We start from the raw sequence: 17,477 nt of genomic DNA on the forward strand, positions 1-17,477 counted from the left end.
CTTCCAGAATATTCCATATGATTTATTTCCATTATCCATGTCAATTTGCAAAATGAAGCCACCTCGCTCAAGATGCAAACTAAGTATCTTGTTTAGAGTGAAGTGATTGTACCGGGGCAGGGGTGACAAGTGTTCCCCAGCTGTTAAAGAGAATAACAAAAAACATGCATGGCTGTTTAATGGAAAAGAATCGAATTGAATTATTCTCATCTTAGGGCGGTGGAAAAGAAAGTACTATTTTTGTTGTTGTACAACGTGCATCGTGCCTAGCCTACGTAATGGTTTACATATGTGATCATTAGCATGAGAGAGGCATAGTGGAATACTGCTTGATTAGTTGTGTTTATCTTAGCCATGCTTAGAGCACATTTTGCACCTCCTCAACAACATTGGATGAGATAGGGTCAGAGCAGATCAGACCACCCCCCTGCATGGTATTGTGAATCATCAAGCAGCTAATTGCCACTGGCAGTATGCTAACTAACTGTGTGTGTCTGTCTGTGAAAGTGTGTAACAGCAAGGCTGTTCTTTTTCCTATTCTGTGTCTTGAGTCTAATATAATGTATGCCTCTTCAAAGAACACAGTTACCCCAGTAAGACAAGTACAGGTACTCTATAAGCCTGCTATTTCCAGTCAGCCCAGTGTGTGTTTGTATGTGTGTGTGTGTGTGTGTGTGTGTGTGTGTGTGTGTGTGTGTGTGTGTGTGTGTGTGTGTGTGTGTGTGTGTGTGTGTGTGTGTGTGTGTGTGTGTGTGTGTGTGTGTGTGCACCTTGTTGACTCCATCAGCCATGGAGTCAACAAGGTGTGTGTGTGTGTGTGTGTGTGTGTGTGTGTGTGTGTGTGTGTGTGCACCTTGTTGACTCCATCAGCCATGGCTTGCAAAGTGAGCTCTCTGGGTCCGTCTACTGTCTTGCCGTCATCGGTGGGACCCCAACTAGCACTGTAGATGTCAATGACCTGGGGCATATGGCTGATGGATGATGCCTCGATGATGTCCGTCATGAAGGGTTGGTCCAGCATACGGATACCTGGGGGAGGAGGAGAGGATGGGTGGGGAGAGACATGTAGTGTAAGATACACATTGTCTATCGTATGAATCAGTCAAGCCATTGGTTACACATTATTAAAATGCTAAGCCACTGTTGACCAAATATATTTTGTATGGCTTGACTATTGCTTTAAAAACTGGAGAAAGTACTTTATAACAAAATATACCAGTTAGCAATTAGGTAATTTGTGTTGGTGCTACAGTTTAACCTACATCTCTTTATGTTAGGCCAGTCTTTATACAAACTGTATATATGAAATATATTCAGCCCCCGTTGATGCACCTATTTGGAGAAAAAGTTATGTAAACATAATGAAATCTCTAAACCAATTAATTGTAACATCAAATCCTTCATTATGGTGCTTCCATAACTCCTTTCAACCTCTATGGAAATTGATGAGTTCGAGGTTATTAACAACATACTGATGAAGAAGTCTCTCAATTGGAAATTTGAATTCCACCCAAAACAAAGTGTGACATAGCTGCTTCCAGAGCCAAATCAAAGGGAGAATTCAATGAGAAATGGATGAATGGAATTGTCTATATCGAGTGTTGTAATTTTGCTTCTGCAACTGCATTCTCACATTTACAGTATTGTAAATACTGTGCGGCATACTTTATAAATATAAGATGCATTTCACAATTTTAGGTAATGATGAGAGAAGTAAGATGAACAATAATATAATTATTATTGAGTATAGCTGCCGTTAGTATTGTTATTATCACTGCCATAGCACTACTAGTACCGTTATTCTCACTGCCACTTTTATACATTTTCTGACATGACTGTGATCACTATTACTTTTAATAGCTGTTATTTACCACAGTATTAGAGCAGTCTACATACCTGCCACCTTAGAGTTGTAGGCCACTCCCACTCCGCAGATGTTGTTGTTGGCTGCTGCAGACACCTCACCAGCACACCTTGTTCCATGACTACACACAGAAACACACAGGTAGATTGGGGAATGGGGATAAAGTTGGAAACCATAGTGGGAATTGGTTACTCGTCAATGTATCATGTCTTTGATCACCTATTGTTCAATTATATTCTTCTTACTATAAAATCAAATAATATTAAATAATGTCACAGGACTTATCTTGTCAGCTAAATTAACAAATCTACAGCCTATGGCATGGCCAGATAACTTAACATATAAGCCAACTAATATTCTGTTCTTCTGAAATACATTTTCTTCATATCATAATGTTTCTTTAGACCTGACTAAAATAAATAATGGATTCATTGTGATGGTGTATATTCAATTGATTTATTAGACTTTTTAACTGTAGATGTTCCAAAGGCGTGCATCAGCGGCTTGTATGCAGCTTGTATGTGTGGAAGCCTGGAGATGCTAAACATATTTATATTAATAATTAACGGTTAATTACCATGAGACCGGCACTATTTTGCATTACAATAACTATCTGACAATGTGTCTACGTGTGTGTGTGTGTGTGTGTGTGTGTGTGTGTGTGTGTGTGTGTGTGTGTGTGTGTGTGTGTGTGTGTGTGTGTGTGTGTGTGTGTGTGTGTGTGAGAGAGAGAGAGAGAGAGAGTATTCCTGTGTGGGCTTCCCACAGGGTAATTGAAGTGAGCCTTCTCTGCACTCCCAGCATGCTTTGCCACAGACAGTCTGCTATTTATAAACAACCAGCTAATTAGCCAACTAGTCCTGTGCTGCACTAACTCAGCAGCGGCAACACTGAGATGTCTAATGTCACAACCTGGGTGACAGCTAGGCATGCACTGTTGAACAGGCACCAGAAATACAATACTGCTGATGACTGCTTTGGGGCAGATGACCTTTGAGGGACACGGGCTGGCCAGCTAGTCTTTACCTGTTAAACCAGTCATCCGTGTAGCGGGGATATGGGTATGGGTCATTGCTGCTGAAGTCAAAGCTGGCCTCTGCATTCTGAAAGGACAGGACACAAACCATTAAAATCCGGCAGAGTACAAGACACAACAGGAGGAAGATTGAGGGGGAAACGAGTAGCTTTAACACAAAAGTACAGACCATCCCTTAAAGGTGCAATGACCTTCTCAAATCTAGTCTTGTCTTGTCCAGACCCAACCTAGACTGCTGTGATGTGTCTGCTTTACTAACGACTGAACTGATGTTTTTGTTGTAGCTGCCTCTCTGCATCTATGTTCCCTCTAAGCTGTGCGCATGCGCAGATGCCCATCTCCGCACAGAAGAAATATCAGCCCATGCAGAGAAACATGAGATTGAACTACACTCAGATTTCTAGTTTTCCCCTTTAGTTAAGACTATCAACATTTTGCTCTACTGTGGGAATTGTGCTCGAATCAATGCAATATTAGGCACGTTGATGTAACATACCAAAACTAAACTTAGTATGCAAAACGACCTGTGCAAGAGATGTCCTTGTAGGCAGAGCGCATTGGAGTAGGATTCTATTGCATTGAAAGGCACGACTCAGGTCCATACTCTACACAGGTCCATACTCAGAGTTGCAGTAGGCCTATATGCAAATAGCCATTGCCATATATGGTAGCCAAAAGCTGAAGAACATACACACATCCAGGTACTTTCCGCAGGTGCTGTTGTAGGCAAACTCATGGAGAATAGATCGGAAGACGCTGCACACTGCTGCTCATGCTCCCAGGTGATTTTATTTCTAACAACGTTTTGACCCTTAGGTCTTCATCAGGCATCCATTGGGAGCATGAGCAGCAGTGAGCAGCATTTTCCTTTCTGTTTTCCATATATGGTAGCCAACATTTAGATATTGCAACTGTGGCTGCTTTGAGTTGTGAACGGTATATTTTCTGTAACACAGAAAATAGTAGCTGTTTTTCAAGCTTCCTGACAGTTAGAGATGAGAGAAAAGCTAACACTTTGTCATTTCTGAGCATTTTAATAGCGTAAAAAGATTATGGGTGATATTTTGGTCATGCAAAGGCTTATTTTACTTGGGAAATAGGATGACTGTGTGGGACCTTAAGTTGATTGCTTCAAGAAATAATTGTTTGGAATTTCCTCATGCCAAACATGCTATAATGAAAACCTTTCAGTCTGATGGAAATACTGTATGTCATGTGGACCAGATTAATATGAAGACAATTTCCAACACGAGTGCACACACACACACACACACACACGAATGGTCACAGTAATGCATGGTCACTGCAAGGAACAGCGGCTGAGACACTGACAAACCAATTACTCCCGCCATTTAATTCCACGTGTCCAAAAGTAATAGGAGTGGAAATAACAGCGGAAAAGCAGGAGAAAACCGATGTATTACATGCACACATCTGTCGGAGAGTCATCAACCCAGACTGCATAATCAGCAAATGCCTGCTCTGCAGAAGAATCACACACACCCACACACTCACGAAGGCATGCACACACCCACACACGCAAATCTATAAATCCACCAACCATTACAGGAATCTCTATCTGTTCTTTACTCGAAAACTATTTGTATCTTTACACCTCTCCCTCTTTTTCTATCGCACCTGCTTCTCTTTGAGATTGCTATTTTGAAACAATCTTCAAATAATGTATCCTTCAAACTCTCTTGTTGTCTGAAAGCCACTCTTTCTTTCATGTTCCTCATCCTCTTTTACCACTCTTCTAACCCAAAAATGTTCAAACAGCCACCTTCAACAAGTCTCTTGTCACTGTCTTTCCACTTTTTCTCTCTCTCAGACAGTCTGTTTTTCTCTTCCTCGCTCTCTTTATAACTCTCCACTCCTCGCTCTCATCTTCCTTTCTCCTTTAGCTCAGTCCCAATCAAAACCCCGTCTTTTCTAATTACCATTCCCCCTCATTTCTCAATTTGTAGCTTGTTGTCTGTCTGGGTGGCGTTCGTGACTCAGGGAGTTTTTACAGAGTTGTGTCCTCGGTCACCAGAGAAACAATGGAGATGGCGGTGAGAGTGTGGCGGTGGTCATTAGGAGTATAGAGCTGAACCTATCAGATCATTCACAGGACCAGCGGCCTGCTCAGACCTTAGTGAGATACCGGCTGACATTTACCAGCGAGGATATAGGAATGACTCAGGGACAAAGAGATGCCAAACACCACAGTTTACTGCTCTGCTGTATCAGTAATTACAGATGTGTGGAGCAGGTAAGAAGGTGAAGAGAATGACTTCCAGCACTGTGCCTGTAGTATGAGTAAGATTGTTTGGAGGGGTTGATACCTCTGTATACAGAGAGGGTTGAGGCTGAGGCTTGATGATAGTGCAAGAAGGTATTGGTGTTAGGCGCTGGTGTTATGTACTGGTGTTAGGTACTGGTTTTAAGGTACTGGTGTTAGGGCAAACATGCTATGGTTTGGGCTGATCCTTTGTTCACACTTAATATCATACTACTGTAAGCTGCAACACATGTGAAAGGATTCAAACAGGATTTAATGTTCAAAAATGTAGATTGGGATGGACAAGTCTCCAAGCTCAACTTTGGAGACTAAGAGATATGTCAGCAGTGCTTAGATCTTCAATCCCTTGCCGTATTGAAATATTAGGCTACCACATCCTCAAATAACCTATGTACTAGAAATGTTCTCATTTATCTCTCAGAGTACCACTTATTATATTCTCATTGTGAACAAAAAAAGTACAAGAATCCAAAGGAGCTGTATGGTCAGAAGCTTCTGAATATGGAGTGTCATTGTCAAAGTTCCCTGAGGTCTCATATACTGTAGAGTACATTTGTAAAGTATTCAGACCCCTTGACTTTTTCCACATTTTCTTATGTTACAGCCTTATTCTAAAATGGATTAAATAAAACCTCTTGGGTAGGGGGCAGTATTTTCACCTCCGGATGAAAAGTGTGCCCAAATTAAACTGCCTGCTACTCAGGCCCATAAGCTAGGATATGCATATAATTAGTCTATTTGGATAGAAAACACTCTAAAGTTTCCAAAACTGTTAAAATAATGTCTGTGAGTATAACAGAACTGATATGGCAGGTGAAAACTCGAGGAAAATCCAACCAGGAAGTACTATTATTTTGAAAGGCTGTTTTTCCATTGAAAGCCTATCCACCATACAAAGACTTAGGACCCAGTTCACAATCTCTATGGCTTCCTCTACACGTGGCCAGTCTTTAGGCAATGTTTCAGGCTTATACTGTGAAAAATGAGGGAGATACACCACTTTCAATGAGAGGCCAGTGGAAATTTCCAGACATGAGCCAAGCGCGTAATCGGGAGCGCTCCTTTCTTGTTTCTCCTTTTCTATTGACGAAACTTTTGTCCGGTTGAAATATTATTGATTATTTATGACAAAAACAACCGGAGGATTGATTTTAAACATCGTTTGACATGTTTCTATAAACTTTTATTGTACTTTTAAAAAACTTTTCGTCTGGATGTTGTGTGCATTGTGCCTTTAGATTACTGATCTAAACGCACCAACAAAACTGAGGTTTTTGGAAATAAAGAGGGACATTATCGAACAAAACAAACATTTATTGTCTAACATGGAGAACTGGGAGTGCCACCAGATGAAGATCATCAAAGGTAAGTGATTAATTTTAATGCTTTTTCTGACTTTTGTGACACCTCTCCTTGGTTGGAAAATGGCTGTATGGTTTTCTGTGGCTAGGCGCTGACCTAACATAATCGCATGGTATGCTTTTGCCGTAAAGCCTTTTTGAAATCTGACACAGCGGTTGCATTAAGGAGAAGTTTATCTTTAATCGTATACATAACACTTGCATCTTAGATCAATGTTTATGATGAGTATTTCTGTAATTTGATGTGGCTCTCTGCACTTTCACCGGATGTTTGTTTGAGACAATGATTACTGTACATAACTCGCAAATTTCAACTGAGGTTTTTGCACATGAAGATTAACTTTATCGAACAAAACACACATTTATTTTGTAACATGAAGTCCTGTGAGTGCCATCTGATGAAGATCAAAGGTTAATGATTAATTTAATCGCTATTTCTGACTTTGGTGAGCCCTCTCCTTGGCTGGAAAATGGCTGTATGGTTTTTTGTGACTAGGCGCTGACCTAACATAATTGCATGGTGTGCTTTCGCCGTAAAGCCTTTTTGAAATCGGACACTGTGGTTGGATTTACAAGAAGTTTATCTTTAAAATGGTGTATAATACTTGTATGTTTGAGGAATTTTAATTATGGGATTTCTGTTGTTTTGAAATTGGCGCCCTGCAATTTCACTTGCTGTTGTCGAGGTGGGACGCTACCGTCCCACTGGTACCCGAGAGGTTAAATAAATGTTTCTCCTCATCAATCTACACACAATAGCATATAATGACAAAGCGAAAAGTTTTTGGGGACATTTTTGCAAATTTATTACAAAATAAAAAACAGAAATATATTATTTACATAATTATTCAGACCCTTTGCTATGAGACACGAAATTTAGCTCAGGTGCATCTTGTTTCCATTGATCATTCTTGAGATGTTTCAACAACTTGGATTGGTTGTTGAAACCTGTGGTCCACCTGTGGTAAATTCAATTGATTGGATATGATTTGGAAAGGCGCACACCTGTCTATATAAAGTCACACAGTTGACAGTGCATGCCAGAGGAAAAATCAAGCCATGAGGTTGAAGGAATTGTCCGTAGAGCTCCGAGACAGGATTCTGTCGAGGCACAGATCTGGGGAAGGGTACCAACAAATGTTTGCAGTATTAAAAATCCGCATGAATACAGTGGCCTCCACCATTCTGAAACGGAAGAAGTTTGGAACCACCAAGACTCTACTTCTCCCCGGATTGCTCAGTTTGGCCGCCCTGCCAAACTGAGCAATCCGGGGAGAAGGGCCTTGGTCAGGGAGGTGACCAAGAACCCAATGGTCACTCTGACAGAGCTCCAGAGTTCCTTTGTGGAGATGGTAGAACCTTTCAGACGGTCAACCATCTCTGCAGCACCCCACCAATCAGGATTTGATGGTAGAGTAGCAAGACGGAAGCCACTCCTCTGTAAAAGGCACATGACAGCCCGCTTGGAGTTTGCCCAAAGGCACCTAAAGGACTCTCAGACCATGAGAAACAAGATTTTCTGGTCTGATGAAACCAAGATTGAGCTCTTTGGCCTGAATGCCAAACAACACGTATGGAGGAAACCTGGCAACATCATTACAGTGAAGCATAGTGGTGGCAGCATCATGCTGTGTGGATGTTTTTCAGCGGAAGGGACTGGGACACTAGTCAGGATCGACAGAAAAATGAATGGAAGAAAGTACAGAGAGATCCTAAATACACAGCCAAGACAACGCTCTGGCCCAGCCAAAGTGGAAACCCGATCGAACATCTCTGGAGAGACCTGAAAATAGCTGGGCAACGATGTCCCCATCCAATCTGACAGAGCTTGGGAAGATCTGCAGAGAAGAATGGGAGAAACTCATTGCTGTAATCGCTGCCAAAGGTGCTTCAAAAAAGTACTGAGTAAAGGGTCTGAAAACGTATGTAAATGTGATATTTCCTTTATTTTTAACAAATTCGCAAAAATGTCTAAATTTGTTTTTGCTTTGACATTATTGGGCAATATGTGTAGACTGATTTGGGGGCAAAAACGTTTTAATAAATTTTAGAATAAGGCAAAAAAAAAAAAAAAAATGTGGAAAATGTCAAGAGGTCTGAATACTTTCCGAATACACTGTATCAACCATCTTCCTTAATTCTGGTATACGTGGAGATTCTAGAATTTGCGTGGCCAACCAATTATTGTGTTTATCAAACTGTTGCATTTGCGGAACCCCTCGACAACATTCTGCTGAAAAGGCACCGCACGAAATTCAATTTTTTTTTGTTGAAATATGTAACTTTCATACATTCGCTGGTGCAATACACCAAATTAAAGCTTAACTTCTTGTTAATATACCCATCGTGTCCGATTTCCAAAATACTTTACAGCGAAAGCACACCATATGATTATGTTAGGTCAGAGTCTAGTCACAAAAACACACACAGCCATTTTTCAGCCAAAGAGAGGAGTCACAAAAAGCAGAAATAGAGATAAAATGAATCACTAACCTTTGATGATCTTCATCAGATGACACTCATAGGACTTCATGTTACACAATACATGTATGTTTTGTTCGATAAAGTTCATATTTATATCGAAAAATCTCAGTTTACATTGCCGTTTTTTGGTCAGTAATGTTGTGCCTCGAAAACCTCCGGCGAATTTTCAGAGAGCCACATCAATTTACAGAAATACTCATAATAAACTTTGATAAAAGATACAATTATTATGCACAGAACTATAGATATACTTCTCTTTAATGCAACCGCTGTGTCAGATTTCAAAAACGCTTGACGGAAAAAGCAAACCATGCAATAATCTGAGTACGGCGCTCAGACAAAAACAAGCAATGCAGATACCCGCCATTGTCACAACTTCCACCAAAGGTGGCTCCTCTCCCTGTTCGGGCGGCGCTCGGCGGTCGTCGTCACCAGTCTACTAGCTGCCACCGATTCCTTTTCCCTTGTCTGTTGGTTTAGTCTTGATTGTTTTCACCTGTACCTTATTTGCTGTTAATTCGGGGCTATTTAAGCATTCAGGGCCCGCCTGCTTTTGTGCGGGTTTATTTCCTTTCTCTCAGTGGATGTTTGTGTTTTGTTCCTATACGGATTGTTTGCTGTCCCGTTTTTGTGGTCATTGTGTCTGTTGTTTTGGCTTGACCCAGCTTGGAATAAATACGTCTCATTTGGAAACTTTGCTCTCTGCGCCTGACTCCACACCCACCACTCCTAGCTATCGTGACAGCAAAGTCAGAAATAGCGTTATAAATATTCACTTACCTTTGATGATCTTCATCAGAATGCACTCCCAGGAATTCCAGTTCCACAATAAATGTTTGATTTGTTCGATAAAGTCCATCATATATGTCCAAATACCTCCTTTTGTTAGCGCGTTCTGTTCACAATCCAAACTCACAAGGCGCGGGCAATTCCAGGCGAAAGTTCAGACGAAAAGTTCAAAAGGTTATATTACAGTTTGTAGAAACATGTCAAACGATGTATAGAATCAATCTTTAGGATGTTTTTAACATAAATCTTCAATAATAAGTTCAAAAGGTTATATTACAGTTCGTAGAAACATGTCAAACGATGTATAGAATCAATCTTTAGGATGTTTTTAACATAAATCTTCAATAATGTTCCAACCGGAGAATTCCTTTGTCTTTAGAATTGCAATGGAACGCAGGTCGCTCTCACGTGAGAGTGCGTGACCAGCTCATGCCATTCTGCCAGACCCCTGACTCATTCAGCTCCCATTCCCCCCTCCTTCACAGTAGAAGCATCAAACAAGGTTCTAAAGACTGTTGACATCTAGTGGAAGCCGTAGGAAGTGCAATATGACCCCATAGACACTGTATATTCGATAGGCAATGAGTTGAAGAACTACAAACCTCAGATTTCCCACGTCCTGGTTGGATTTTTCTCAGGTTTGCACCTGCCATATGAGTTCTGTTATACTCACAGACATCATTCAAACAGTTTTAGAAACGTCAGAGTGTTTTCTATCCAATACTACTAATAATACGCATATATTAGCTTCTGGGCCAGAGTAGCAGGAAGTTTACTCTGGGCACGCTTTTCATCTAACGTGAAAATGCTGCCCCCTATCCCAAACAGGTTAACATATACATGTTTTCATTGATAAAGCAGAGCCATACTATATTTGTGCTCTCGTGAACGAGCTTTACAACTTAGCCTGGAAAACACCCTCCATTCACCTTTCATATTATAATAACGACACTGCCACGGTGGTAGATTTACTAATCTTACCTATTTACCGAATGTATCACCATCCAGAGCGAGAGCCTGGCATGAAATTACATTGACTGGTTTTAGATTTAACTGTCATTCAATAGGCAATGAATTTTAAAAGCTCCAATGCAGGAATTTTTTATTTTAATATCACATTTCTGGGTAACAATTCAGTACCTTGGCGTGATTGTTTTCAATGAAAATGGTCAAAAGGAAACAAAATGTGATTCTTAGCAAAGAGAAATTTCTCAAGCAAGAGTTTTGCTAGGACTGGGAGTGGTCAAAGTGGGGAGGAGAAAATAGAAAACTAGCTGTTATAGGCAGAGAGATTTGGAACTCTTTCTTATTGGTCTATTAAAACCTCTTATGGATCAGATCCCGTTAACGGGATAGATTTGACAACATCCGGTGAAATTGCAGATCGCGAAATTCAAATGACAGAAATAGTCATATTTAACTTTCATGAAAATACAAGTGTCATACATCAAAATAAAGTCTTGTTAATCCAGCCGCTGTGTCAGATTTCAAAAAGGCTTTACGGCGTAAGCACACCATGCAATTTTCTGAGGACAGCGCCCCGCACACAAAATAATTTAAAACATTTTTAAACCAGGCGGGTGCGCCACGGAAGTCAGAAATAGCGATAAAATAAATGCCTTACCTTTGAAGATCTTCTTCTGTTGGCACTCCAAAAGGTCCCAGCTACATCACAAATGGTCCTTTTGTTCAATAATGTCCTTCTTTATATCCCCAAAAACTCAGTTTATCTGGCGTGCTTCATTCAATAATCCACCGGTTTCCCTCCTTCAAAATGCATACAAAATGAATCCCAAACGTTACCAATAAACTTCTCCAAACAAGTCAAACAACGTTTATAATCAAACCTCAGGTACCCTAATATGTAAATAAATGATACAATTTAAGACGGAGAATCGTTATTGTCTTTACCGGAGATAAACAACAAAGAATGCGCTCTCATCCACGCGCATGAAAACACTACAGCCAAAATGGGATCCACTTAGAAAAACTACAAATTAGAGCTATTTTTTCCAAAAACAAGCCTGAAACTCTTTCTAAAGACTGTTGACATCTAGTGGAAGCCCTATGAACTGCAATCTGGGTGGTTTTTGCCTCATAATTAACATGACAGCCATTGGAAATAGTGGTAGGCTGAATTATTATTTTTGGGGGATGGTTTGTCCTCGGGGTTTCGCCTGCCATATCAGTTCTGTTATACTCACAGACATTATGTTAACAGTTTTAGAAACTTTAGAGTGTTTGCTATTCAAATTAACATGCATATCCTAGATTCTGGTCCTGAGTAACAGGCAGTTTACTTTGGGCACGCTTTTCATCCGGACGTCAAAATACTGCCCCCTAGCCCAAAGAGGTTTTAACAAATTCACCAGGCAGGCCAAAACTCCATCCCACCAAAACAGGTTGAAATTTCTGTATTTTCAAACATCTTTTAAACTAAAAGAGCATTATCATAATTTTCAACATTTTACAGTATTATTCCAACCTCATAGTGTGGAAATATATATAAAACACAGAAAAATCACATTTTTGACTGCACTGGGTCTTTAACAATTCTTCGTCACAAAGATAATAAGATAATAATTTACTACAAGGAAACAATTTCATACAAGGTGTTATAGAATGTGGCAACCCTACACACACACACACAAACACACACACACACACACACATAAATGTGCGCTCTTGCGCATACTAATGAAGACCAATCAATACTGGCTGATTGCAGTGTTCGTAGGCTTCGAGGAAATAGGTAGAAATTATATCAAAAACAACTTCGGCCCTGGAAGAGAGTGAAGATGCACTAAATTAGTTTATCAGCCTCTTACACACACACTCTCACCCATTCAGACACACACACAAATGTATTTCAATCTCAATTGAATGATGAATGGCATATTCAATGCGTTATAGTTTTACTGATAGGTGGGGGAATTATTTCTGTAGAGGATCAGCATGAAAAGATCAGGAAACAGTGCTCTATACAAACACATACACACACACACACGCATATACATCACACAAATACACCACACACACACACATAGGAAGTGTGTAGCACTAAGTTAGTTTTAGATCCTTACACATCATGATCCATCAGACCAGTAGAGCATGTTCCTCCTGCATCAACCCGACTGCCACGCTCACAGCTATTTTTGGGCTTAGACTCATCCCCGTTCACAGGCAAGAAATAAACACACACACACACACAGGAATCATGCATGAACCACAACGTCTATGATAGTTTGAAGCTTTTCCAATATCCTCAGAGTGAAAGAAAATTGTTTACATGTCTTCATCTCTCTCCCTTCCTCTCCCTCCCTCCCTCTCTCTCCCTCGCTCTCTTGCCGTCTCATCTCTCACCTTCTCATCTCTGAAGCTCTAAATCTTTCCAATATGTAAAGAAAGAGAAAATGGTGTGGAGGAAAGGCTATGTGTGTATGTGTGTGTGTGTGTCCAACTACACTTATGCAGCAAAGCCTTTCAGTGTTGTTCATTACTGTATTTCTATAAGATAACACATTAATGGATGGTGCTGTTTTACAAAAGACTGTTTCCCTGTATCAGCAATGGGCTGCTATAAAGCCTCTGTCATTGGCTCAGATCTGACACGATAAGATTCACAGCTCTCACTATCAGTCAAAGCAAAACAGCCATTTCAGGATTTCAGAAATTAGCCATTTAACACTACACACTGAGCTTATTGAGTACATAGTCCGGAGATGTTTTGTAATGTGAGTTCCATTTTTACATTTACATTTTAGTCATTTAGCAGATGCTCTTATCCATTGTTACTTACAATTAGTGCATTCATCTTAAAATAGTTGGGAGAGACACCAACATATCACAATCGTATCAATTATATTTTCCCTCAAGGTATTTATAAGCAAAGTCAGTGCTACTAGGAAAAGACAAGTGACATTTTTAGGGGGAGGCGAGCGTGGTGAGAGTCTTTTAAGATACTCTTCAAAGACGTAGTTCCTTACTTTTACTCCTTCCTCTATTCCCTCTTTCTGGCCAGCGACACTGACAGTTCTTTGAGGTGTTATTATCAGTATTCTGGAGTTGGAGCCTCACATTATGCGGCGCTAGCTACCCTGGCATTATCTGTGCTAGTGACAGATCGGCCTGCCATCCCGCCTGTCACAGTGCTGGCGCATTAACATTAAACAGCTTGGTTGGCTGGCTGCCCGTTTCCCTGTCCTCAAAGGACACAAGGAGACTTGCCAACCATGAAGGAAACTTGGAATACACCTGCCACTGGCACCGCCACTGGCACTCAACAACAGACCAGCCAAAACCGGCACTTCAAGGCGTGATTTTATTTCAGAACAGCAATACAGGGAATTATTGGAGAATATTGTGAAATGATCAAGTACTTACGTAGTTTGATGCAAGATCTGGGTGGAGATAATCGATCCCTGTAACAATTTCAACAGAAATTTATGAGGTAATGCTACAATTTTTTCTTCAAAAGAATACAGGTCTTGAGGGGAGATTTGGACTTTTATAAGAAAATCTGAAACAGGAAATGGTGACTTTGATTTTACGTTGTGCTTATTACATTTTAATTGGGAGCTGGTCTGTACATGTATGCTGTACATGTCATTTACTTAAAAGTTACAGTGGCTTGCGAAAGTATTCACCCCCTTCGCATTTTTCTGTTTTGTTGCCTTACAACCTGGAATTAAAATCGAGTTTGTGTCATTTGATGTATACAACATGACTATCACTTTGAACAAGAAAACAAGAAATAAGAAAAAAAAACTGAAAACTTGAGCGTGCATAACTATTCGGCCCCCAAAGTCAATACTTTGTAGAGACACCTTTTGCAGCAATTACAGCTGCAAGTCTCTTGGAGTATGTCTCTATAAGCTTGGCACATCTATCCACTGGGATTTTTGCCCATTCTTCAAGGAAAAACTGCTCCAGCTCCTTCAAGTTGGATGGGTTCCACTGGGGTACAGCAATCTTTAAGTCATACCACAGATTCTCAATTGGATTGAGGTTTGGGCTTTGACTAGGCCATTCCAAGACATTTAAATGTTTCCCCTTAAACCATTCGTATGTTGCTTTAGCAGTATGCTTAGGGTCATTGTTCTGCTGGAAGGTGAACCTCCATCCCAGTCTCAAATCTCTGGAGGACTGAAACAGGTTTCCCCTCAATAATTTCCCTGTATTTAGCTCCATTCATCATTCCTTCAATTCTGACCAGTTTCCCAGTCCTTGCCAATGAAAAACATCCCCACAGCATGTTTTTCTCGGAGTGATGAGAGGTGTTGGGTTTGCACCAGAAATAGCGTTTTCCTTGATGGCCAAAAAGCTTCATTTTAGTCTCATCTGAACAGAGTACTTTATTCCATATGTTTGGGGAGTCTCCCACATGCCGTTTGGCGAACACCAAACGTGTTTGTTTATTTTTTTCTTTAAGCAATGGCTTTTTTATGGCCACTCTTCTGTAAAGCCTAGCTCTCTGGAGTGTACGGCGTAAAGTGGTCCTATGGACAGATACTCCAATCTCCGCTGTGGCGCTTTGCAGCTCCTTCAGGGGTATCTTTGGTCTCCTTTGCCTCCATGATTAATTCCCTCCTTGCCTGGTCCGTGAGTTTTGGTGGGCGGCCCTCTCTTGGCAGGTTTGTTATGGTGCCATATTCTTTCAATTTTTTAATAATGGATGTAATGGTGCTCTGTGGGATGTTCACGTTTAGGATATTTTTTTATAACCCAACCCTGATCTGTACTTCTCCACAACTTTGCCCCTGACCTGTTTAGAGAGCTCCTTGGTCTTCATGGTGCCGCTTGCTTGGTGGTGCCCCTTGTTTAGTGGTGTTGCAGACTCTGGGGCCTTTCAGAACAGGTGTGTATATATACTGTGATCATGTGACAGATCATGTGACAGTTAGATTGCACACAGGTGGACTTTATTTAACTAAATATTTGACTTCTGAAGGTAATTGGTTGCACCAGATCTTATTTAGGAGCTTCACAGCAAAGGGGGTGAATACATATGCACGCACCACTTTTCCGTTTTTTTAATAAATCATTTTTTGAAACAAGTTAGTTTTTTCATTTCACTTCACCAATTTCGACTATTTTGTGTATGTCCATTACATTAAATCCAAATAAAAATCTATTTAAATTACAGGTTGTAATGCAACAAAATAGGAAAAACACCAAGGGGGATGAATACTTTTGCAAGGCACTGTAATTAGTTAATTAACCACATGTGGATACCTTGTCACAATGAACTATAATTAACCACAATAACAAGTGGATGAATATTACCTTTCAAGCTATTTCTAATCAACACACAATGTAGTAGCCACCGATGGTTACCGGTGGCTACCAACTCTGGTCTTGAAGAGCTACAGGGTGTAAAGCAGGGGTATCAAACATACAGCCCCTGGCCCACGAGCCGTTTCAATGTGGCCCGCGGGTGAATTGACAAAATAAAAAAATAATGTCAATCTATATTTAATTACAAAAACCAAATCGAAACTGTGTAGAAATTATAGTTGCTCTACATTATACATTTTCTTCACTCTGTTCAGCTTGCTTGCAATCACCGAAAAGAAAGCTCAACAGTGAGGGCTAATCAAAGATTCATAAAAACATAGATAGAAGACTTTTATTAATTGCACATTTTAACAGTGAGGAAATATAACTGCATTTTCAACCATCTGGCACTCGGTGAAGACCGAATGTGGCCCTCGGCCAAAATGAGTTTGACACCCCTGGTGTAAAGAATTTAACTCCAGCCCAGAACTACACTCCCAGTGATGATCTCTACAGAGATAGTGATACAACTTCAACTGTAAGGCCTATAACGGTACCTACCATCATCCATGATAGCTATGGTGATGCCTCTCCCGGTGTAACCCAGTCCCCAAGCCTCAGCCACATTGAGGTCGAGTCCGGGGGTCCCATCAGCCTGGCCAGTGTTGATCTAATCAGTCACACAAACAATATGGAGACAGGCCATGATGCAGGACACCCAGCCGAGGAGTCATTAGAGAATTACTCAACATGGAGGAAGATAAGGCGAAGGAAGAGGGAGGAAGAGATGAGGTGTGGAGGATGAGAGGGAGGGGGAAAAGTAAATGTCACGGATATGGTACTTTGCTGGGAACCTACTGGGGAGCGTTTAATCTGACAAGTGGAATAATGGAAGGCACATTGGCCCCGGAAGACAGGAAAGTCACACTTGTCAGTTCAGGGTAAACATTGGGGAGGTGGGTGACATGAACGGGGAGATGAGATGGCATGGGCAATATTGACTGGCCTAATGAAAAGACATCATCTCCATAGGAGGAGCAGCAGTGAATATGTCTGGGATCAGTGATCAGTGATCCGTGGGTAAAATAACAAAATTGAGGCTGACATGAAATGATAAATGATGACCTCTCACCAGATACCACTGTTTGCTGAATAGGGGGTCGGTCATTGTGATGTAAATTTCATCGATGCTTCTGTAGCCTCGCTTCTGTCGGCCGAAGCCCTCTTGGTCCAACACATTCTTTACCTGAGGAAGGAAATGCAAATATCATACCATGAGGCTTTTATATTGAGAGTCATCAGAATCAATATAGTCAGAGTGTATAATAAGAATGTACGTCAGTATGTATATTGTAACTCTACAATAAAACTCACTCATAAACA

At 40.7% G+C, this 17,477-nt stretch overlaps 1 protein-coding gene across 1 annotated transcript in view; it reads right to left on the reverse strand.

Moving 5' to 3' along the window:
• The window catches only part of LOC120045675 (neuroendocrine convertase 2-like), a 94,312-nt gene that overhangs the window by 33,034 nt on the left and 43,801 nt on the right, over positions 1-17,477 (reverse strand). The window contains exons 3-8 of the mRNA XM_038990613.1: positions 17,227-17,340; positions 16,656-16,764; positions 14,202-14,239; positions 2,891-2,967; positions 1,897-1,985; positions 854-1,029 (exon numbers count right to left, since the gene is read on the reverse strand). Coding sequence (XP_038846541.1) covers positions 854-1,029; positions 1,897-1,985; positions 2,891-2,967; positions 14,202-14,239; positions 16,656-16,764; positions 17,227-17,340 — 603 coding nt within the window. The remainder of the gene's footprint in view (positions 1-853; positions 1,030-1,896; positions 1,986-2,890; positions 2,968-14,201; positions 14,240-16,655; positions 16,765-17,226; positions 17,341-17,477) is intronic.

Source organism: Salvelinus namaycush, chromosome 4 (genome assembly GCF_016432855.1).
Source record: "Salvelinus namaycush isolate Seneca chromosome 4, SaNama_1.0, whole genome shotgun sequence".
In the NCBI taxonomy this organism is placed as follows: Eukaryota; Metazoa; Chordata; class Actinopteri; order Salmoniformes; family Salmonidae; genus Salvelinus; species Salvelinus namaycush.